The sequence below is a fragment of the Sceloporus occidentalis genome, unplaced genomic scaffold, assembly GCF_023333645.1.
Source record: "Sceloporus occidentalis isolate IW3139 unplaced genomic scaffold, rSceOcc1.0.p SCAF_13, whole genome shotgun sequence".
In the NCBI taxonomy this organism is placed as follows: Eukaryota; Metazoa; Chordata; class Lepidosauria; order Squamata; family Phrynosomatidae; genus Sceloporus; species Sceloporus occidentalis.
Window position 1 is genome coordinate 9,391,048 of NW_028316993.1, and position 23,531 is coordinate 9,414,578.

At 42.3% G+C, this 23,531-nt stretch overlaps 2 protein-coding genes across 9 annotated transcripts; both read left to right on the top strand.

The window, feature by feature from the left end:
• Positions 1 to 934: 934 nt before the first annotated feature.
• On the top strand, positions 935 to 8,518 carry LOC149304880 (membrane-spanning 4-domains subfamily A member 15-like). Of its 6 annotated transcripts, none has more exons than XM_089478823.1 (8): positions 936 to 1,405; positions 1,837 to 1,995; positions 3,086 to 3,374; positions 4,115 to 4,231; positions 4,641 to 4,697; positions 5,090 to 5,266; positions 5,961 to 6,080; positions 7,760 to 8,518. In XM_089478823.1, exons 3-8 carry the CDS (start codon positions 3,258 to 3,260, stop codon positions 7,838 to 7,840), a joined length of 669 nt encoding a protein of 222 aa, XP_089334949.1. In that variant the 5' UTR covers positions 936 to 1,405; positions 1,837 to 1,995; positions 3,086 to 3,257; the 3' UTR covers positions 7,841 to 8,518. The 6 variants fall into 6 exon arrangements, with proteins under 6 accessions (XP_089334952.1, XP_089334949.1, XP_089334948.1 ...); XM_089478822.1 differs by having other exon boundaries at positions 936 to 1,073; XM_089478824.1 differs by having other exon boundaries at positions 936 to 1,073; positions 1,837 to 1,978.
• Positions 8,519 to 13,046: 4,528 nt separating this feature from the next.
• On the top strand, positions 13,047 to 23,357 carry LOC149304881 (membrane-spanning 4-domains subfamily A member 4A-like). 3 transcript variants are annotated; one of them, XM_089479189.1, is made up of 7 exons: positions 13,047 to 13,452; positions 16,149 to 16,316; positions 17,059 to 17,175; positions 17,573 to 17,629; positions 19,364 to 19,528; positions 20,491 to 20,610; positions 22,170 to 23,357. In XM_089479189.1, exons 2-7 carry the CDS (start codon positions 16,200 to 16,202, stop codon positions 22,248 to 22,250), a joined length of 657 nt encoding a protein of 218 aa, XP_089335315.1. In that variant the 5' UTR covers positions 13,047 to 13,452; positions 16,149 to 16,199; the 3' UTR covers positions 22,251 to 23,357. The 3 variants fall into 3 exon arrangements, with proteins under 3 accessions (XP_089335315.1, XP_089335314.1, XP_089335316.1); XM_089479188.1 differs by having other exon boundaries at positions 13,048 to 13,452; positions 16,152 to 16,316; XM_089479190.1 differs by lacking the exon at positions 13,047 to 13,452 and adding an exon at positions 13,892 to 14,018 and having other exon boundaries at positions 16,152 to 16,316.
• Positions 23,358 to 23,531: the final 174 nt, after the last annotated feature.

Sequence of the window (23,531 nt, forward strand, 5' to 3'; positions counted from 1 at the left end):
CTCCTCCTCCTCCTCTTTCTGTGCCATTCCTGAGGGACTTAAACCCAGGGCGACTAGATGTCCTCACCGCAAAGGAGGACAAGGTACCACAAAATGTAGGACATGTGAGGAAAAAATGTTGGACAGGACAACATAAAGGCTAAAAACACCCATAGAGATGTGAACTCATGCTTCTTAGTGCTGCGCCAAATGGAGGACATTTGAGCATTCCTCCTGGACAGAAGGCTGAAAGGTGTCCTGGAAAAGGAGGACGTCTGGTCATCCTGTTTAAACCTCGGATTAGAGACAGATCTATCAGCTGGTTCTGAGGGAGTGGCTGGAAGGAGAAGGAGAAGAAGGAAAAGGAAGAAGAAGGAGAAGGGGAAGAAGGAGAAGGAGGAAAAGGAGAAGGAGGAAAAGAGAATAAGAAGGAGGAAAAAGAGAAGAAGGAGGAAAAGGGGAAGGAGAAAGAGGAGGAAGAGGAGAAAAGGGGGAAGAAGGAGAAGGAAAAGGAGGAAGAAGGAGAAGGGGGAGAAGGAGAAAGAGGAAAGGAGAAGAAGGAAGAAAAGGAGAAGGAGAATGGAAAGGGGAAGAAAAAGGAGGAAAAGAGAAGAAGGAGAAGGAGAAGGAGGAAAAAGAGAAGAAGAAGGAAAAGGGGAAGGAGAAAGAGGAGAAGGAGGAAAAGAAGAAGGAGGAAAGAGGGAAGAAGGAGAAGGGGAAAGGAGAAGGGAGAAAGGGGAAGAAGGAGGAGGAAAAGAGAAGAAGAAGGAGAAGGAGGAAAAAGAGAAGAAGGAGGAAAAGGGGAAGGAGAAAAAGAAGGAGGAGGAAAGGGGGAAGAAGGAAAAGGAGGAGAAGGAGAGGAAGATGGAGGGGGGAGGAAGGAGGAAAGGGGGAAGGATCAACAAATCGGCCCGAGCTGGAAGCCCTGTGCTTTGGGAGAAGGCTTGCGCAAGGCCAGCGGCCAGAAGGGCGGCGGCGCCTCTGTTTCTCTTTCTCCGGAGGCCTTTTGCAAGAAGAGCCCTTTCCGGACCCTGCTCTCGCCCCAGGGCTGCCCTCCAGGGCCCTCACTTGAAGCAGGCAGCGCCCGGAGGAGGGTGAGTGGAGGAGCAGGAGGAAGAGGAGGAGAGGAAGGTCCTCGGAGGGGGCTTTGCCAACAGGAAGAAAGGAGGGAAGCAGAGTCAGGAGAGAGAAAGAGAGAGAAAGTGAAGAAGGAGAAGAGCAGGGAGGGGAAGAGAAGGAAATCTGTCAATAGAAGGGGAAAGGATGGGTGAGAAAAGAAACAAAGAAGGGGGCAGTATGTGGAAAGCTCTTGCAGCACCTCTGAACAGGTGCAACCAAAGAGTAACTAAAGTAAGAGGAAAGTGAGAGTAACTCAAGAAAGAAGTTGGCAGCCTGAGCTTTCCTGGACTCAAGTCTGCTTCCTCAGGTGCATTTGGTGGAGTGGGAAGCCAGGGACAGAGCTCTATATGCCATTGGGGTGTCAGGATGTCAGCAGATATTTGAAACATTTGAAGGGGTGTCATACTGAGGAGGGAGCAAACTTGTTTTCTGCTGCTCCAGAAAACAGGATCCAGAAACGGGATTTTAAAACCCGCAGTTTGTTTCTCAGATGCGTTGGCGCCAAAGAGAAATAACGCAAACATATAATCCAAGTGGAAAGTTCCTTTCTAATTTTGGAATTGAGCAAAAGTAAGATAAGAAGGGTATCATTTAATCTACTGGAAGTGTTGAGAATAAACTTCTGTATAGTCGCTCTGATGATTTCTTTATACTAGTATGTGATTGGTTTGTTGATTTGTTGTTTATATTGTTTATATGTATTTATTTGTATGTTGTCCATGGTTGGCTCTGTTCCAGGCCCCACAACAAACTCCAGCTCCCAGAATTCCACAGCCTTGAGCCAGAAAGAGTTAAAGCAGTGCCAAACTGGGTTATTTCTCCAGTGTGGATGCAGCCTTCAAAAATCAAGTCAAGGATCTGGACCACCCTTTGCTTTTCGGTTAGCCCTGAAAGGAAGTATGTTCTATACTCTGCTCAAAATCACTTTTGCACTCATGGCTAAGACACATGGAGGCCCTTATATATGTCATGTTAGAGAAGCCCAATACAGTTACCAAAAAAGTAAATGTAATACTTTGACCATTTCCTATATTTTGCATTGAGTGGCTTGTTGTAAACTGAGGCCCTAAAGCAGTGATGGTGAACCTTTTAGAGGCCGAGTGCCCAAACTGCAACCCAAACCCCACTTATGTACTGCAAAGTGCCATGTCCCTCTGGCTTTCTAGTAACAAACTCTGGCAAACTCTATGCTGGGACGACGACACCTGTGCCCACAGAGAGGGCTCTGAGTGCCACCTCTGGCACGCGTGCCATAGGTTCACCATCACTGCCCTAAAGTGTGGCTGAATTAGCTCCTGCCTTGATCTGACACTGGTTCCTCCCCAAAGGCTATAGAGTTCATTCTGATGTAGAGCTGGTCACATTTTGCCTAAGATGGGGGTGGAAGGAGAGAGGAGAAGTTTTGCAATGGCAATCACATTTTCTGTTCAGTGTATGGGCTGCTGTATGTGAAGCCAGATGAGTAAGTGAGTGGCCATTTCCTTGAAAGGAAAGATGAGGGGAGAGTATTAGGAAAAAGAGAGATGAATACTGTTTCCTGCCATCTTCCTATGCTTGGATATTAGTAATTTCAATGCACTTTTCCCTCCGCATTCACTGGGGTTAGCGACACAGGACCCCCATGAATGGGGGAAACCCACAAATAACTAACACACTATGCCTTTATCTTAGAGGACACCTCTCTAGGAATCTCCAGGTCCTCCAGTGCAACTCGGTGGTCAATGTCCAACAGACATTGACCAAAAAATTGCACCGGAGGAGCTACAAATGCCTGGTGAACTTGGCTACAAATGCCTGGTGACTCCCACATCGGTTAGAAACATCACATAAGAAATGTGGGAGTAATCTCTGTTCATTCAGGAGCAGAAAAAGAAGCATAGAGAGACTGCAGTTTAACTTTTCTCTTGAAAGAAATACTTGTAAGTATTCTTATAAATTGTATTTTTAAAATTTTTAAAATTTAAATTGTTTTTAAATTTTCTGATAGCTGCTTTAAGTCACTATGTTGGGAGGCTGGATTTAAGAAAATAGCATCAACAGCAGCAGGGAGCAAGTAGTCCATCAGATAACCAGAAAGAAGTCCAGCTTCTCCTGTACCTTAACCCAGTGCTACTCATTGCTGATCTCTAAGACAAAAGAAGCCTAGGACCAATACAAGCATGGATACAATGCCAGTCTTGCCCCAGCTGTCAAGATCTTCCTCAAGTGATGACAGAAAACTTCCCTTGCCACGACCATTGAAGAAGTTCTACTTGGGAGAACCATTTGCCCTTGGGGTGAGTATGCCATATGGGGGGAAAAAGTATTATTCTAGCAACAGTTTGTTTTCAGAGTATTTTCTGGGCAGCTGAGAGGTTCCTTAATAAGATAATTAATAACATAACATCAAAATAAATAACTGCTTTTGTAGACAGTTTGCCCAAACTACTCCATTTCTATGCAATGCACAGATATAGGGGAGTTTTGCATGTGCGCTAAGAAAAGGATGCACTGACTTCAGGTGCATACAGTTCTATGTGTATCCTTTGCACTGAAGTTATAGTAGTGAAGAAAACTCTTCCATGTGCCAAGATCCCCCCATGCTGGTGGCATAAAGGGGGGGGGGGGAAGCATGTTAAAGGCAATAATTCGTTCTGGTTAGGCTTAGTTTGGGCCTCTCAACCTGTATGCCACATATAACAGAGGAGGGGAATATTACTGTCGCGAAGTAGTGTTCAGAATAATGGACTGAGACTTAGAAGGTCTGAGTTCTAGTTCCCATTAAACTATAAAGCTCATGGAATGACCTTACGACTGCATCATCTCTCAGCATGACCTAGCTTATAGGGAGACTGTGAGAATAATGTAGAAGAGCCATGTGAGTTCACTGGAAAAAAGGGAATAGAAATGAAGCAAAACCAGCAGCTATAGACCCTGCTAATTTATTTTTCGGCTAATGTGATATTTAAATTACTGATGATCCTTCGTGGATCATTTAGTTCAGCCAAATCCAACTTGTTCCATTATATCTTTTCAGATCACCCAGATACTCACAGGAATTATTGGAATAGCTTTTGGGGTTGTGTTGAACATCACAGATACATACAGGACAGAGTTCCTTGTGTTGAAGACACCATTCTGGACTGGAATCTTGGTAAATCTTCATTAGAGCATTGAAAACAATATGTTTACACAGTTCATTTAGAACTAGCATTGCTAAACTAATGCCATCCCCTGGTCATGTTCTCAAGAGTTCCTGTCTATGCAGCACCTTCCAGGGGTCATGATTTCATATTGCATTAGGGATAGAAAGGCACCATTTGTGCACTGATCCAGGTGCTGCATCATTAGTTATGAAGACTTGCCATAGAAAAATCTCTTGATTATTTGGAAATTGTCCATTGGAATACATAAGCTATCCTCAGTGCCATGACTTGACAAATGTCGGGGTGACCTTTAGGCCTATAATACTCTGATTAAGATCTAGTAGAGAAAATTGGAGGAATGCAAGACATGAACCTTTGTTCATTGCCATTTCTGTCTTTTTCTTTTATCTCTTGTAGTACATAATTTCAGGATCTGTATCAGTGGCAGCTGCCAGGAATCCGAAGATGTCACTGGTAATTGACCTTTTTGACATGATTGAGATGGAGCCAATTGGGCAGCAGTGGTTCTCAATCTTTGGTAGTCCAGATATTTTGGACTTCAGAGGTGAAAGTTCCAGCCAGTATTGCCCATATGAGTAGTTTTGGTCACATATGAAGACAACCATCCTGATCCTATATCTCATTCTCCATCAGTGTGTGGGGGCTGTGTTCCGCCTTTGTACAGTATGATGCTTTGCAGGATCTCTGTTCTTTGTCGAGAGACATCTGCAGAAAAGCACAGTGGATTTTAGTTCTAGGAGGTCCAGCAGCACGGAAGATAACAGGCAAATATATCTATAATCATGTCTGCTTCTGGGCAATGATAGTGCTTAAAGAAATAACATTATATTGTCTGTCACCATTAGGTCAAAGTCATGCTGGGAATGAATGTTGTGAGTGCTGTCGCCGCTGGCGTTGAGATCATATTCCTCTGCATTCCGCTGTCATTTTCCTTTCGGCGGTGGCATATCATATATGAATGTGAGCAGTATGAATTGAAAGAACATAATGAGCAGTGTATTGCTAATGAAGTTATCACTGACGTAAGTACATATCCCATCAGGAAAAGTCTTTGGGTTGCTTGTCCAAATGGACACTGCAGTTAGGTCTCTTGTGTTTTGTTTCCTCTCAATGCTCTTAAAAAGTCCTGTGGGTTGCAATCAAGTTAAGTTGTTCTGTTTAGTCCTGAAATTTCCAGGAGGGTGTGTGTGTGTGTGTATGATGGGGGATAATTCCCTTTGTTGGGCTATCTGCTTCATTGTCATGAGATAATATTTGCAGCCCTAGCTGTTCTCCAGCGGTTCATCATCCTAGTATGAATGCCATGAATTACTGCACTACACTCACAGAATCATAGAATCATAGAGTTGGAAGAGAACACAGGGGCCATCCAGTCCGAGGTCACTAAAATGAGTTCCCAGCTTGTTTGGGGCAATTACTTACACATTGTCAACTGGGGACTGCTTAAGTGCACTGATCAGTGGTATAAAAATATACCTGCTATTATTATTATTATTATTATTATTATTATTAACCTTTATTTATAAAGCGCTGTAAATTTACACAGCGCTGTACATACAATCTTTTTAGTTGGACGGTTCCCTGCCCTCAGGCTTACAATCTAAAAAACTTGCTATTGTTGCTATGTATAGCTACTTGAGTCTTGAATCAGAATCTGTCTTTATATTTGGCACTGAAGAATGAGTCCCTTTGCTGGCACATATGTTTTATTGGCAGGATATCATAAAGGGAATGCTAGCTGTTTTCCTGGCTTTCACTGTCCTAGAGTTCTGCATTGCCATCTCTACTGCTGCCTTTGGGTGCAAGACCGTGTGCCGGGATGCCTATTCTGAAACGGTAACGTTTAAAACAGAGTGGAGTTCGGTAGTCAAAGTAGCCAAAGAGAACCAGAAACAGGGCCTGCTCTGTTGCACCATAGTAAGGAGTTTGTTACAAGTCAAAATGGTTATGTCCTATAAAGCCTTGCATGGTAAGGTCTAGGCATGGTTAGGTCTAGGTTCCCCATATGAGCCTGCCCAGATCTGAGAGCTGCAGGAGAGGCCCTTCTCTCAAGCTTACCACCTTCGAGATATAGTAGATGAGGTACAGTAGACAAGAGAGTTGTTAACTGTTACTTTTTTAAAGTGTGTGCTTTAATATAATTAAAATTTGATTTTAATATTAATAACTTAACTTGGTTTTAATGTTGACTTTTTGTATATTTTAATTGTAATCTATTAAATGTGTATGCTGTCTTGAGTCCCAGTCTTGGGAAAAAGGCAGGATATCAATAAAATTCTTCATCATCTTCATTATCATCATCACCATCATCATAAACATCAAGGTTGGACCTCTGCATAAAGAGATTTGAAATGTTTACTTCTAGCCTGTCACTGCCATGTTCCCATTGCCAAACGCAATAGAAATCTAGCCCAAAAGATGCAGAATGATTACATAATCCAACTCTTTGAGGACTCCTGCAGTTCTCAGTGGATGGTGTCTTCAGCCTGCTTCTGGCTATAGGGAGATATCCCTATGCTGGATACATCTCTGCATTCCACCAGTTATTCAATTGCTGTGTTTGCACACATGTGTATGTGTATGTTTGTGTGTTTGTGCAGGTGCATGCATGCTGTGGCTTAATGTTGAATCAGAAGGGTTGAGAGGAGAGGCCTAATATAGTTTCCCCCTGCAGAACCTTCTGTGCCATGCTCTGCCATACTGGATCTCAGACAATATTTGTTTGTACTGTCATCCCTCCTAATGCATGGATCTCAGATCTGCACCCTTAAATATATGCGGTGAGCTCTGCTATTTGCAGTAGTGCATGCGCCCTTGCCGTGTACATGGGGGCACACTCCATTCAAGCCAATGGGGCATGAATAAGCACGAACCTCCATTTTCACAGTGTGAGGGGGAACGGATCCTCCGCAAAAACGGAGGGCCAACTGTATTCAGAGAATGACGTATTCTGGTGCCATTCTAGACCTCTCAGGTTGTTCACATTTTTGCTGCCTATAGTAATACAAAGAACTAACCCAGTGGATGGAGTGGTGGTGGACTCTACCCTCTAGGATACCCTTCACCAGCAAAACATCTTCTCCACTTGATAAACTAGACCTCCCACAATCAGCCAGCTAGTATGATTGGTGACTGCATTGCCAGTGATGGAAGTTGTAGTCTGATACATTGGGTTGACATTGTATTGGGGAAGGCTGCTGTAGGGCCTTGATTGTTCCTCAACAATCGAGAATAACTGAGTTTGTTCACTGATGAAAGATGTTCAACGTCTGCTTAACAGCTTAGCAATTGTGGCATTTTTGTTATGTCCTGTGCTTTGGAATCACTCCTTTGTCTCTTGCACCATCAACTGGCACAAAGGATGGGAAATCTAAAATGGTGCTGTAGAACAAGGTAGTTGACCATGAGGGGAATGTCTTGAACATCATAACTACTAAAGCTTGTAATTTAGATACTGATGAGCAGAATTAATGCCTCAAGGGATGATTGCATTCCTGACTTCCTCCTTTTTTCAGGTTGTGGTGGTTTATCAGAACATGACCCCCAACAATGCTACTAGTCAGACCACTGATTTCAAGGATCCTGAGGCTCTCTGAACCCAACTTCCTTCAACCCAACTCTTCTGAACTTCTGTCTCGTACTGGAACACCAAGGGCAAGATGATTAAATATGTATCTATAAACCAAAGTGTTCTCTTAGCTAATTCTTGAATAAATGTGGAGAGATGTTGATAATGTAGAATGGATCTTTTGAGGCAACTTTGGATATTTATTTGCAGTTCTTCCACTTTCACGGGGGTCCTGTGCCCCCAACCCCAGCAAATGTGGAGTTTCCACTGTAATGTATTAGGCACATTATAAACATATCTTTCTGGTGTTTAAAAGTTCTTGATTTTGGTTCAGATCCAGTTGCTAATCCTAAGTAAGTAGACCCACTAAACCAATTAGATTTACATAGGTGTGGATTTACCATTCGGCAGCTGATTCAGCGGATTTATTTTAGCAAGGGCTAGCAATGGGATTTAGGCCAAAATATTTTCCTGTGTCTTACTGTGCTTTCAACACCTAAGAATGGGCTTCCAACTCTCCGAGCGATTTGTATACTTTTCTCTGTAAACCTTATGTTTCTGACTGTTCACATTTGCTTTAAGAAATGAATAATCAATTTAGAGATTTGAAAATTAAAGAAATTCAGTAAGAAGGTCTTTGTTACTGATGATGTTGTCGTTTGTTGTTGTTGTGTGCCTTCAAGTCAGTTCTGACTTATGGTGACCCTAAAATGAATCTATCACTGGGGATGGCAGACATATGTAACTATCATTGGTGTGTGCATTATTATTATTATTATTATTATTATTATTATTATTATCATCATCATCATCATCAACAACAATATTATAACTCAAGTAGTAATTGCTTTTCTTTTTGAATTAGAGTTTTGAGCATATCTCAGAATCTGGTGGATAGATGTTGGTATGTGTTATTTCCATGATTGTGCCAACTCCCATGCTTTGGGAGCTGAAGTCCAAACATCTGGAGGGCTAAATGTCCTCTTCTCCTGATCTATAGGGCAGGTTGTTGAGAAGCTAGGGGCAAGCGATGATGGCTCCTTTTTGTGCCCGCCAAAGGGTACCATAGTTGCTTAGATGTGACTATATGGTGCCCCTTGGCACTGCATCATCTGGACACAGTGCCAGATGCACGTCATGATACCGCAAGCCATCTGGAGTGGCACGCAGTAACATAGCACCCTGGGCACAGAGTCAGGGTGCATGTCGTCAATGACTCTGCCCATAGGCTGGCCTTTTGGGCCGGTCTGTATAGGTCTGTTAACAATATCCTATACATTATTATTCAGAACGCTGACAAAGTTTGTTGGTATTTAATTCCACATAATTTCATATTGGATTGCAGGGTTGATGTATCCCTGGCAGAGAAGAAAATAGAAAATGCACATAGGATTTGAGTGTTTTAAGGCACACTTGAGCTCCATCTTCTCATTTTTTCAAGCTGCATTTCTCTCAGCTTCCAGGAAGTGGCAGTTCCTCATTACAAATAGTAGTTGTGGTGTGGACACACTATCAAAAAGGTTGCAAACTGGCTTCTTTTCCAAAGATGATCTCAATTTTCAGCTGAAGCATTATTAAATCTTAAATGGGGCACTGTATGGAGCTGAATTGTGTGTGTTTCCTTCTATTTTTTTTTTCAACCTTTGCATGTGAGCAAGGCTCTCTTCAGTAAGCCAGTTTGGAAATATTTTATGGACATATACTCTCCCTTTTGTGTCCAGAGAGTGTGACCAAGACGCTTGGCTGTTTCTTGCTTTCCGTTGTGTAGCGATAAATACTAATGTCCAGGCATTCATAATGTCAGTTCTCATAGCCATTCTCCCACGGAGAGTCCAAACGTTCAGGCAGCTGTGTTGATCCATGTTTGACAAACCAGTTCTAAGAATTTCCCTTCTTCACCAAATGCAGCTGTTTGTCGACAGCTTAGTTAATAGACCCTATTTGCCAAGCTATTTCAAAACATTCTGCTTACTATCAAGGATAACAACAATATATTGTATCCAGGGAAATGCATTTCTTTCTCTAGTTCCTGGCAGATGTGGAACTAAGCTCAGGGAAAACAATGGGGTTTGGGGAATGGGGTGGCAGATTGTGCCATTTTCCCTACTGCTCCCCTCTCCCCCCCCCCAAAACACCCCATGTCACTCCAGCCCTGCAAATCCTGGTTCCATTACAACAGTATTTGTCCTAACAAACATAGTACTCATAATGGGCCCAAAGAGACAGGCCAAAATAAAGCTGCTTTGGTTCACTTTGGAGGTATGCTGTTTAAATGAAACACACATCATAAGAGGCCAGAAGCTGCACCAAAGCTGAGCTCCAGTCCTTAGGACTGGAGTGTGGCTTTGGTGCGGCTTCCAGTCTCTTCAGATGCATGCATCATTTAAATAGCATACCTCCAAATGACCTGGAGCAGCTTTATTTTGGTCTGTCTGTTTGGGCCCAATATAAGGAAAAAGGAAAATTTGTCACAATTGCGGCTGGAGGAGGGAATCTGGCACTTACATTTTCTGCCATTGCAAGGTCACCTTGGGACCAGTGAGGGGAGGACATTTCACTCACCACCAGAATGTATGACAGAAATGCTCCCCCACAAGCCCAGTGGCTCCAATAGGGTTGTCATATCCCAGCCCTCAATGCCAGTCACCTTATTTGCATATTATATAAATTATTATAGTTATGACTATTATTAATTTGATTTTGGTTATGCAATTTCAACACATTAATCATTGTACTTTTTCTATCATTATGGTTCAAACTCAATATTTTTACCAAGTGAAGAGTTCTCTTTTTCTTCTTGACCCCTATAGCTGGGGTGAAGAGAGAGAGCCTTCCAAGGAGCCCTAAGAGAGTAAAGGGACTCCCTTTACTCTTCCAAGGTCCATTCCCACTTACAAATAAATTGGTGTGCAATCCGAATCGATTCGACAGCAGAGCATGGTTCCCACTACATTTGCCCCGATCGCATTTCCCCCCTCTAAAATAATCCATTTGTGGTTCTTATTCACAAATGAATTGATTCAAAAGGATTCAGTTCCAGCCAGCCAAAGGAGAAATTTGAATCGATTCCAATCCGCATGTGGTTCTCACTTGTGTAGATTCGACTTATCGAAAAAGGAGCGGGGAAAAAATAGCGTCGAAAAGATGTGGGTTAAATCTGTCTAGCGCATGATCCTCCTCTCAGAATCGCTTCAGTGATATGGATTAAGTGGGAACCGTTGTCGTTGGAGCCGATTCAAACCGATTCACGATCCCAGGTTTTCTGGGACAAATGAAATGGCAATCCCAGAAAAAAGCCACTACTAAAGAAAAAAAAAAGGAGATCAAGAAAAAGAGGAAGGCTCCAAACCTGAAACATTAAGCATAAATTTGGATATTACATCAATGTTGTACAAAACTGTACTTGGTTCGAATGAAACAGAAAACATTAAACACATGAGGAACTTTGTTCAATATGCAAGAAAACAGGAATTAATACAGAAATAACAGTGAATGGGAACCCGATTTACTAGTTTTGGGACTGGCTCTGAAAATGTATTAACTTTCAAATCAAAGCCCATTAATAAATAGAGATAGCTGGATCAAAATCACTCTCACCATCGTCTTGAATCTAGAATCCATGCTTGCAAAAGGTTTTCTGAAACCACTAGATCTCATTTAGTCGTGACTTTTTTGCCCTGTTCATTTCAACAAGTCTACTGTAAACATGAGGTCAAATCTGGAACATAACCAAGGTTCAAAATGCAGTTTGTAACTCTGATGGTTGAGACAGAAGTTCAGTAGAGTTTGGAAAGGGCTCAGTCAGTAAGGAGACTGGCTCAGATTTCCACTTGTTAAGGATCTGGGGTTCACATTGAGAAATGAACCTTCCCTGCCCCATAGGGCTGGGGCCTGGCCAAAAAGGGAGTTAAAGTGGTGTTGAACTGCATGATTTCTGCAGTGGGCTTTCAAGTCGTCTCTGATTTATGGTGGCCCTAATGCCAACTTTGCCAACGCACCCATAAGGCAGCCCTGCTTTTTCTCTCCTTACTGATCCCCTTTCATTTTATTCGCCTTTGTTCTTCCCATGGGCTCCTTCCCCACAGCAGAAATAATCCAGTTTGACACTGCTTTAACTACCATGGCTCAATGCTATGGTACTTTGGGAATTGTAGTTTTGTGAGACATTTCGCCTTCTCTGTCGGAGAGCTCTGGTGCCACAGCAAACTACAAATTCCAGATAAGATGGAGCCATAGCACTTAAAGTGGATTATTTCTGTAATGCAGATACAGACTCAGCTCTATTATTTTAGTGCCATTCCTGAGGGGCTCAAACCCAGGCTAACCAGAGGGTCTCACCACAACAGAGGACGAGGCACCACAAAATGCAGGACATCTGAGGAAAAAAATGTTGGACAGGACAACATAAAGGCTAAAAACACCCATAGAGATGTGAACTCATGCTTCTTAGTGCTACTCCAAATGGAGGACATTTGGGCATTCCTCCTGGACAGAAGGCTGAATGGTAGGGCATGTCCTGGAAAAGGAGGACGCCTAGTCATTCTGTTTAAACCTTGGATTAGGGACAGATGTATCAGCTGGTTCTGAGGGAGTGGCTGGAAGTAGAAGGAGAAGAGTGCTGAGAGTGGTGGAGTCTCCCTCCTTGGAGGTCTTTAAGCAGAGGCTGGATGGCCATCTGTCAATGGGGATGCCTTGATGGAGAGTTCCTGCATGGCAGAAGAAAGGGGTTGGACTGGATCAGGGCCCTTCTTGGGGTCTCTTCCAACTCTAGGATTCTAAGGAGAGGGAGAAGATGAAGGAGAAAAAGGAAGAGAAGAAGGAGGAAAAGGAGGGGGAGGAGGAAGAGAAATAGGAGAAGGAGGAAAGGGAGGAAAGGAGGGGAGGTGGAGGAGAAAGAAAAGGAGGAAAAGGGGAGGAGAAGGAGGAAGAGAAATAGGAGAAGGAGGAAAGGGATGAAAGGAGGGGAGGTGGAGGAGAAGGAAAAGGAGGAAAAGGGGGGAGGAGAAGGAGGAAGAGAAATAGGAGAAGGAGGAAATGGAGGAAAGGGGGGAGGAGGAGAAGAAAGAAAAGGAGGAAAAGGGGGGAGGAGAAGGAGGAAGAGAAATAGGAGAAGGAGGAAATGGAGGAAAGGAGGGGGGAGGAGGAGAAGGAAAAGGAGAAGGAAGAAAAGGAAGAGGAGAAGGAGGAAAATAGAAGGTGGAGAAGAGGAAAAGGAGGAGGAGGAGGAGGAGGGGAAGAAGGAGAAGGAAAAGAAGGAGGAGGAGGAAGAGAGGAAGGAGGAGGAGGAAAATAGAAGGCGGAGAAGAGGAAAAACAGAAGAAGGGGAAGGGGAAGGAGGAGGAGAAGGAGGAAAGTAGGAAAAGGAGAAGGGGAAGGAGAAGCAGCAAGTCCTCGGCCCGAGCTGGAAGCCCTGTGTTTTGGGGGAAGCCTTGCGCAACAAGGCCAGCGTCCCTCATGGCAGCAGCAGCAGCAGCAGCAGCAGCAGCAGCAGGCGGGCCTTCCTCCTCCTCCTCCTCCTCGGGGTCTCCTGCTGACTGAGGCGTTTGGCAACTCGAGCCCTTTCCGTTCCTTCCTTCCTTCCTGGCTCCAGGGCCGCCCTCCACTTAGGCCCCGCATTGAGCGAGGCAGCGCCGGCGGAGGGTGAGTGGAGGGCCCCAGGGAGGAGGAGGAGGAGGAGGGCCCAGGCTCCCCTCAGGCTGCAGCCACACTGGAGCAATAAACCGGTTTGGTCCCGTTTTAACTCTTTGTCTGACTCACTGCTATGGAATTCTGGGAGTTGGAGTATGTTGTGGGGCCCAGAGTGGCGTTTCTCCTCATCCAAGCGATCAAATCGAGTGGGATTCCCATTTCTCAGAGACCTCCCATAGCTTTTCATTAGGTTGCATGCCCTGCTCAAAATCACTGCCTCTGTTTGCACTCAGGTTTGGACCTAAAGACACATGGAGGGCCCTGCAAATGTTAAGTGGAAGAAACCCAATACAATGACCAAATACATTTAACATCCTTTTGCATACTTTGTTTTTAGAGGCTTCTCATATCCTGAAGCCTGCTTTTATCTGACACTGTTTCTTCCCCAAAGGCTACAGAGTTTCTTTTAAAGTGCAGCTGGAGGCATTTTGCAGGAGATGGGGCTGAAAGGAGAGAGGAGATGTTTTGCAATGGCAACCACATTTTGTGTTCATCTGTGGGCTTCTGATGATGAATAAGTGAGTGGCCATTTCCTCAGAAGGAAAGACAAGGGGGGAATATTAGGCAAAAGAAAGATGAATACTGTTTTGCCCCTGCCTTCCTAAACTCTGATATCAGTAATTTCAATACAAAGTTCAAATGATGCTAAAAGTGATGGCTGTTTTCTTTTTGAAAAATTAATCTGTTTTAACCAGTATTATGTTTTGATTACGGTCTGCCAAAATAAAGCTGCTTGGGGTCTCTTTGGAGGTATGCTGTTTAAATGATGCATGGGTCCTAAGAGTCCGGAAGCTGCACCAAAGCTGCACTCCAGTGCTTAGGAATGGAGTGTGGCTTTGGCGCAACCTCCGGACTCGTAGGACCCATGCGTCATTTAAATAGCATACCTCCAAAGAGACCCAAAGCAGCTTTATTTTGGCAGCCTGTAACAGGCCCTATGTGTTGTATTTTTGATTGTATTTCTTTTTATTGTCATGACTGCTGTTTTTCTTTTGGCAGAAAGGCAAGATACAATCGTAACACTTTTGCCACATTGAACGCTTTATAAATTCTATCTCAGTCTCCTTGTCCATTCTTTTATCAGTCTTGAGTTTCCTTGGACTACGTGAGGAAAAACATGATCTCTTTTTAAATAACCACTGTGTATACAGTACAGTTACGGTTATCTATATTCCGCTCTTCCCTTATTGCTGATATTGCATTTGTTACAAAATATTTCAGTTACTTTACTTTTGAAACTGTATTCACCATTACGGCAGGCTTTGGTGTATTCTTAGCAATAAATGTGTTGCCATGCACAGGGTTGGCATGTGAATCTGTTACCCCAGAAGCAGCAAATCCACTTTCGGCTTTGCTGCTGTGCTTCATTGTTGTGCATGAGCCATCCAGGTACTAGACTCTAATGCTGGAAGAGTTTTGGCACTAGCCAACCCTCCATACAACCTGCATCTGACTGAAAAACTGATAATGGGTTTGCTGCTCCTGCAGCAATAGCTCAGGTACAGGTTATTTGAAAGACCATATTCTCCCATACAAACCTGTTCATATTGTGAGTCCTTCTGGGGAAGCCTTTCTTTCTGTCCTGCTCTCACAGGTATACCTGGTAGAAACACAGGGGAGAGCCTTCTCTATGTCTGTTCTCAAACTTTGGGATTCTCTTCCTAGATAGATTAGATTGGCATGTTCCCTATTCTTTCTCTATAGACAGGCAACTGTTTTAACTGTTGTGAGCTGCTTTGAGTCCCAAACTGGAGAAAAGGTGGGATGTAAATAAATAGGATGATAATAATGATAATGAAAAATCCACTGGCAACCCTGGTCATACAAACCAACCAGTATCTCTCCAGATATCTCCCCAGATATCTCACCATATAGGTTCCTACTTGGATCCAATCACAAGTAAAGGTATAGTGTGCTGCAGATAATTTTTTTCTGTCCCTTAATGTAGGAGGCCTTGTTGGAATCACTATGAAGAAGGTTTAAGGACCCCTACATCTGTTAAAACATGTAATCTCTGTTCATTCAGCAGCAGAAAAAGAAGCATGGAGAGACTGCAGTTTAATTTTTCTCTTGAAAGAGATACTCTTCTTGTAACAGCCATATAGCAGGGAGCAAGTACTTCTTCAGGGACCCAGAAAGAAGTTCAGCTTCCCCTGTATCTTAACACAGTGCTACTCAAAGTGCTGGTTCCTGAGCTATTGGTCTGTGGCACCTTGGAGAGGAAATTTCCATGCTCCTACACCAAATATTTTAAAATGCACTGTCTTAAAGTACAGGAGCTCTTAAGAAGAATGTTTCCAGCTTCCTATCGTAAGATTTGGCCCCAAGAAAATGTAGAGCAAATGGAAACTTCCCATTTCAGCTCTCCGATTCTGGCTTAAAAGACAGTGCGGTGTTGAACAAGTTATGATAGACAGTAATTCAGGATGTGTCATATATCAATGCATTGCCATGTTAGGAAAGTGGTGCCTGCTGAATGTATTCCTTTTAATGTAGCAGATAAAAGAATATAGAGTGTCTTTCAGAAGAAAACTAAAGTACAGTCATTCCACATTTCTTGACTCAGAAAGGATCCCGAAAGAATTTGGGAAGAGAGTTTCTTCAAATGATTATAGTAATTCCTTTCTCCCCGCATTTCCATTGCACAGCAGAAGTGTTACTGTTTTGCAAGCCAAAAGAAGCCTGGTACCAATACAAGCATGGATACAATGCCAGTCTTGCCCCAGCTGTCAAGGTCTTCCGCAAGTGACGACACAAAATTTTCCTTGCCACGACCATTGAAGAAGTTCTATTTGGGAGAACCGTTGGCCCTTGGGGTGAGTATGCCATATAGGAAAAAAGAATTTATTTTCGGAACAATTTATTTTTACAGTATTTTTTGGGCAGCTGAGGGGTTCCTTAATAAAATAATTAATAACATAACATCAAAATAAATAACTGCTTTTGCAGACAGTTTGCCCAAACTACCCCATTCCTATGCAATGCACAGGTATAGGGGAGTTTTGTGTGTGCGCTAAGAAAAGGATGCACTGACTTCAGGTGCATACAGTTCTATGTGTATCCTTTGCACTGAAGTTATAGTAGTGAAGAAAACTCTTCCATGTGCCAAGATCCTCCCATGCTGGTGGCATAAAAGGGGGGGGGGGGGGAAGCATGTTAAAGGCAATAATTCTTTCTGGTTAGGCTTAGTTTGGGCCTCTCAACCTGTATGCCACATATAACAGAGGAGGGGGATATTACTGTTGCGAAGTGGTGTTCAAAATAATGGACTGAGATTTGGAAGGTCTGAGTTCTAGTTCCCATTAAACTATAAAGCTCATGGAATGACCTTACGACTGCATCATCTCTCAGCATGACCTAGCTTATAGGGAGACTGTGAGAATAATGTAGAAGAGCCATGTGAGTTCACTGGAAAAAAGGCACTAGAAATGAAGCAAAACCAGCAGCTATAGACCCTGCTAATTTATTTTTCGGCTAATGTGATATTTAAATTACTGATGATCCTTCGTGGATCATTTAGTTCAGCCAAATCCAACTTGTTCCATTATATCTTTTCAGATCACCCAGATACTCACAGGAATTATTGGAATAGCTTTTGGGATTGTGTTGAACATCACAGATACATACAGTACAGAGTTCCTTGTGTTGAAGACACCATTCTGGACTGGAATCTTGGTAAATCTTCATTAGAGCATTGAAAACAATATGTTTACACAGTTCATTGAGAACTAGCATTGCTAAACTAATCTCACCCCGTGATCATGTTCTCAAGAGCTTGTGTCTACATAGCATCTTCCAGGGGGCATGGCTTTATATTGCATCTAGGAACGAGAGGCACCAATTGTTCACTGATCCAGCTGTTAAGAAGCTTTTCCATGGACAAATTAATTAATCCTTCTTAAATAAAGGGATCTGTCCATTGGAATACATAAGGCCATACCTTGAGAAATGTTCAGATGACATTCAGGTTTATAATCTGATTAAGATCTAGTAGAGAGAATTGGAGGGACGTAAGACAGTCACTTGAAGCTTGTTCATTGCCACTTCTGACTTTCTATTTTATCTCTTATAGTACATAATTTCAGGATCTCTGTCTGTGGCAGCTGCCAGGAATCCAAAGATGTCACTGGTAATTGACCTATTTGGGAATGTGTGATATGATTGTGATGGAGCCAAGGAGGCAGCAGTGGTTCTTGATCTTTGGTAGTCCAGATATTTTAGGCTTCAGCTGTAGAAACTCCAGTCAGCATTGTCCATAGACAAGGATTCCGGGTGATAAAGTGAAAAACATCTGGATGATCAAGGTTGAGTTCCACTGAGACAGACTACAGTTCACTGAAATGTAGGCTGTCATTTTTGCTATGACCTGATATTGTGTTTTGAAACATCATGGGTAAATCTTGAGACAGTTTGTGGATTTCTTTATGGAATCTGGCAGGTACTGTCAGAACAAAAACAAAACTCAGACAGATAACACAATTATAAATCTGTGTGGCAATTATAAAGCTCTGTCTCTAGTTTATCTCTTGGTCAGTAAACTAATAATGTGAGTGGTTTTGTTACATATGAATAGAAACAAACATCCTGATCCCATATCTCATTCTGCACCAGTGTGTGTCATATATACAGTCGGCCCTTCTTATATACGGATTCAAGCATCCACGGTTTGAAAATGTTCAAAAAAAGTATACATTTCAAATATCAGACCTTGATTTTCCATTTTTTATAAGGGATACCATTTGGCTATGTCATTATATTTAATGGGACTTGAGCATCCACGGATTTTGTTATCCCCGGGGGACCTTGGAACCAAACCCCAGTGTATAACAAAGGGTCCACTGTACAAACCAGTTACTTGTATTCAGTATAGTGAAAAAGAGTATAGAGAAGTGCAAACATTGTTTAAAAAAGGCTTGCCAAGGGAGTTCTTCAGTTCTGACAAGATCAAAAGGGGATAAACTACTTTCATCCAAGGGCTTCATTCAATTTTGGAGACGTTTTGGGAAGCTGCATTTCACTGGTCAGTAATCCCAAAGACAAAAAGTAGGACCAAAAATACCTCAACATGTCAGTCTTGCAACTGGCATTTCAATCTTTTAGAATGGTAAAAAACCCCACACAAAAACAGGGAAACAGCAAATGGTGTCATAATGAAAGTGGCGTAGTCCTGTGAGGAAGCTTGGAGGGCATGACTGAGATACCAAAAGGGAATGGATCCCCTGCGAAAAAGGAGGGGCGACTGTATATCCCTATTATCATCCAGCAGGTAGTTCATTAGATACAGCTGGCCCAAATCTGCTGTGATGGGATGCAAGACAGCTCTCAGGGACTCCGGGGCTGGGTCCAGTAAAGTCCGGCTCACTTTTTTTTATGATTGATGGAGAATTGTTATAAACTGCTTAGAGACTGTGAAGTTGAAGGCTTTTACGGCTGACATCCATAGTTCTTTGTGGGTTTTTCAGGCTATGTGGCCATGTTCTGGAAGAGGTTATTCCTGACGTTTCACCGACATCTGTGGCTGCCATCTTCACCAGCCACAGATGCTGGTGAAACATCAGGAATAAATTCTTTGAGAACATGGCCACATAGCTGGAAAAAAACAGAAAAAAGCTATGCTTAGAGATTATTTAGTTCAGTATGAAGTGGTATAGAAATGTAAATGCTATTGCTATTGCTTTGTACAGTATGATGATTTGCTCAGGATCTCTCTTCTTTATAAAGAGATGTCTGCAAAGAAAGCACAGAGATTTTATTTTTGGGAGGTCCAGCAGCAGGGAAGATATCAGACAAATATGCCTATACCATTCCTGAGTCTGTCATAATATTGCTTAATGAAATAACATTATATTGTTTGTCACATTAGGTGAAAGGCATGCTGGGAATGAATGTTGTGAGCGCTGTTGGAGCTGGCATTTCGATCGTAATCCTCTCCTTGACAATGTTATATACCACACCGCAATGGCAATACTCATATATGTGTGAGGATGCAATAGCTGAAGAGGAGTGTCTTGCTAAAGTGATCTCTTATGTAAGTACATATCCCTTCAGGAATAGTCTATGGCAGGGGTAGGCAACCGTTTTGAGCCGGGGGCCGGGTTGCTGTCCCTCAGACAACTGGGGGTCCGAAGCCAAAAAATAAATAATTAAATCATTTTTAAAAATTAAATAAATAAATAAACTGGGACAAATGTAGGACAACATTTTCAAATGGTGGACACTTTTTTTAAAAAAGTGAGGACACGCAAAAAAATTTGCTGATTTTTAAAAAAATGTTAATATAAATGCATGTTTCTGAGGCATCTATAGACAATTGCCCCCTTGCCCCTGCGCGCGAGAGGCCAAAGGCCCCAGCGGCAATCGGTGGCAGGACCGGGCTGGGGCCAGTCCCAAGGCCTCGCCGGGCTGCATCCGGCCCGCGGGCCGCAGGTTGCCTACCCCTGGTCTATGGGTTGCTTGTCCAAATGGACATTTGCAGTTACGTCTCTTGTGTTTCTCTTTTTTTCAGTGCTCTTAAAGAAGTACACTCTGGGAGTCCTGTGGGTTGCAATCACGTTAGGCTGTCTTGTTTAGTCTCGAAATTCCTAGGGAGTATTGTTTATGCGTGTGAGAGAGAGACTGGGGAGAAATTCCCTTGGTTGGGCTATTGCTTCGTTGTCACAAAATAATGTTTGCAGCCCTAGCTGTTCTCCAGCCGTTCACCATCCTAGGATGAGTACCATGAATGTCCAGTGCAACTTGGGTTTTGATCCTTTCTTTGTCACTTCATCATGTGTAGCTACATGAACCTTGAATCAGAATCTGTCTTTATATTTGGCACTGAAGAATGATTTTTATTGGTTTTTGTGAGGTTGTTCTTATGATGTGTAAGTTTTAAATGATTCTGTGAACCGCTTTGATCACCTCAGAAAAGCGGTATAAAAATAAAGCTTATTATTATTATTATTATTATTATTATTACCACCTTTTCTGGTTTATATGCTTTATTGGCAGGATACCATATATGGAATGCAAGTTGTTATCCTGGTTTTCGTCATCCTACAGTTCTGCATTTCTATCTCTACCGCTGCCTTTGGGTGCAAGACTGTGTGCCGGGATGCTTATTCCGAAACGGTAACGTTTAAAACATAGTGGAGAACGAGGAACAGGGCCTGTTCTCTTGCACTGTAGAAAGGAGTTTATTACAAGTCAAAATGGATATGACCTATAAAACTCTATGGTTTGGGTCCAGAATTTTATTTATTTATTTAAATACATTTTCTATTTTAATGCTTTATATGGAGAAAGATGGAACATTAAATAAATATTTAATTTATTTAATTTCATTTTTATGGCGCCTTTCTCCCAGAAAGGGACACAAGGCTACCCAACAGACTGTATCTTCCCATATGATACTGCCCAGGCCCAGGGGCTGTAGGAGAAACTCTTCTCTCACTCTTACCATCTTCGAGGTATGGTAGATGGGAACACAAGAAAGGGCTTTCTATCTGGCTGCCCCCTAGACTTTGGAACTGGCTCCCTATGGAGGCTAGCCTGGCCCCTCTTGCTGTCTTTCTATCAGCAGATTAAAACTTGTTTATTCCACCAGGATTTTAGAATGGAAGGCTTTTAATTAAAAGGCTGCAAGAAGTATATTGTTATAAATGGTGCTGTTAACTTTAAAAATCTTTTTTAAGTGTATGCTCTAATATAATTAAAATATGCTTTTAATACTATTAATAGCTTAATTTGGATAATGTTGACTTTTTTGCATATTTTAATTGTAATCTTTTAAATGTGTAAGCCATCTTGGGTCCCAGTCTTAGGGGGGGGGGAGCCAGGGTATAAGTAATAATCATTGCCATCATCCACATCAAGATTGGACCCCTGGATAAGGATATTTGAAATGTCTACTCCCAGCTTTTTATTGCCAAGTTCCCATTGCCAAATGAAATACAAATCTAGCCCCAAACACTAACTTTGCTTTCATGGCTGTTGGATGGGAAGTTCCTTATCTGCTGTCTACTGACCTATACAAGCTCATATGCAACCTATGCCTGCACAGTTCTCAGTGGGTGATGTCTTCAACCTGCTTCTGGCTATGGGGAAATATCTCTATGCTGGACATACCTCTGCTCTCCACCAGTCACTAAATTGCTGTGTGTGTTTGTGCAGGTGTGCAAAATAGGCTAAACGTTAGAAGGGGTTACACTCCCCCTGAAGATGCAGGTTTGCAGTTTGGACGTACTCCTGGACTCAGCTTTGAACCTGGAGGCCCAGGTCTCAGCAGTGACCAGGAGTGCTTTTGTACAGTTAAGACTTGTGCACCAATTGTGCCCATTCCTTGAGATGCCAGATCTGGCCACGGTGGTACATGCCTTGGTTACACCCCATTGGGACATTCTAAATAATCACTGATGAAAGATATGTGAAATGTCTGCTTAGCAGTCTAGTCATTGTGGCACGTTGCTTATGTCCTGGAATCACTCCTTTCTCTCTTGCATCATCGATTAGCGCAATGAATGGGAAATCTAAAATGGTGCTGTAGAACATTTTAGGTGACCATAAAAATCAATAAATTTTGGACAAATGTTTCAGGGGAATGTCTTGAACCTCATAACAACGTAAGCCTGTAATTTAGATACTTAGGAGTAGAACATATGATTGTGTTCCTGTCTTCGTCTTTCCTTCAGGTTGTGGTGCTTTATCAGAACATGACCCCCATCAATGCTACTAGCCAGACAGCTGATTCCAAGGATCCTGAGGCTCTCTGAACCCAACTTCCTTCAACCCAACTCTTCTGTCTCATACTAGAACACCAAGGACAAGAATATCAAATATGTATCTATGAAGCAAATGTATCTATGAACCAAAGATAATATAGAATGGAGCTTTTGAAACAAATTTGAATATTTTGCCTAAAATTTAGCTAGCAGATTAAGAACATGGAAGCTCTTAAAAAGGGGCGGGGGAATTGAAAAAATGGGGTTGCTTTTTAAAATTAAAAACCAATATTTTATTAAGAATTTTAAATATATATATATATATATATATATATATATGGAAAAAATGATAAAAGGAAAAAGAAACAGGGAAGAAAAAAATCATGAAAAAATATCAATACACAGGATGAATTGATATTCAGGAAATTATACCCAGTCGTTTTACAACTATATATAAAAGAGAAATATAGTGGATTATGCACATTATCGACCAATCTACTTGGTGTTTAGAAGTTCTCAATTTTGATTCAGATCCAATTGCTAGTCCGAAGTAAAACAGACCCACTAAATCAATTAGATTTACATAGGTGTGGATTTGCCATTTAGCAGCCAATTCAGTGGATTCACAGTAGCAGGGACTAGGAATGGGACTTAGCCCAAATTATTGTCCTGTGGCTTAGTATGTTTCCAGCACCTAACAACGGGCTTCCAACTCTCCCAACATTTTCATTTTCCAAAATGAAAACAACAGCAAGTCTAAATGAAGGGGATTAAGATGATGTAAAGAACCATGATACTGTGCAAAGTTAGGCAGAATCAATGGATGTATTATGATTTTTTTTTAGCTAAACCCCCCCCCCCCTTTTTACTTACAACATTCTGGAATGTATGGTATCGGGGCAAGGGCTTCATGGGACCCCCTAAGCTTTGTGTGCTCTAGCCAGCTACATGTGGCTTGTGGGCCATGTATTCCACACAGAACTAGAATGTAGTTCACTGGGGATGGCAGACATATGTAACTATCACTGGGGTGTTCATTATTATTATTATTATTAGTAGCAGTAGTAGAAGTAACAACAATATTATGACTCACGTTTGTATTAATTGTGTTTCTATTAACAACATCTTTTTGAATTAAAGTCTTGAGAGTTTTGCAAATCTGGTGAACACAAGCCGGTGTGTGTTATTTCCTTAGAAGATACCATATCCATGATTGTGCCAGTTGATATTCCGCATCTTCTGCCCATTCAGCTGAACGAGTGAGGGTGAAAATGACTGAATAAAGGCTTTTGTTCTTAATGGGGTGCCTCAGCCCCTGCTCCAATAATGAGA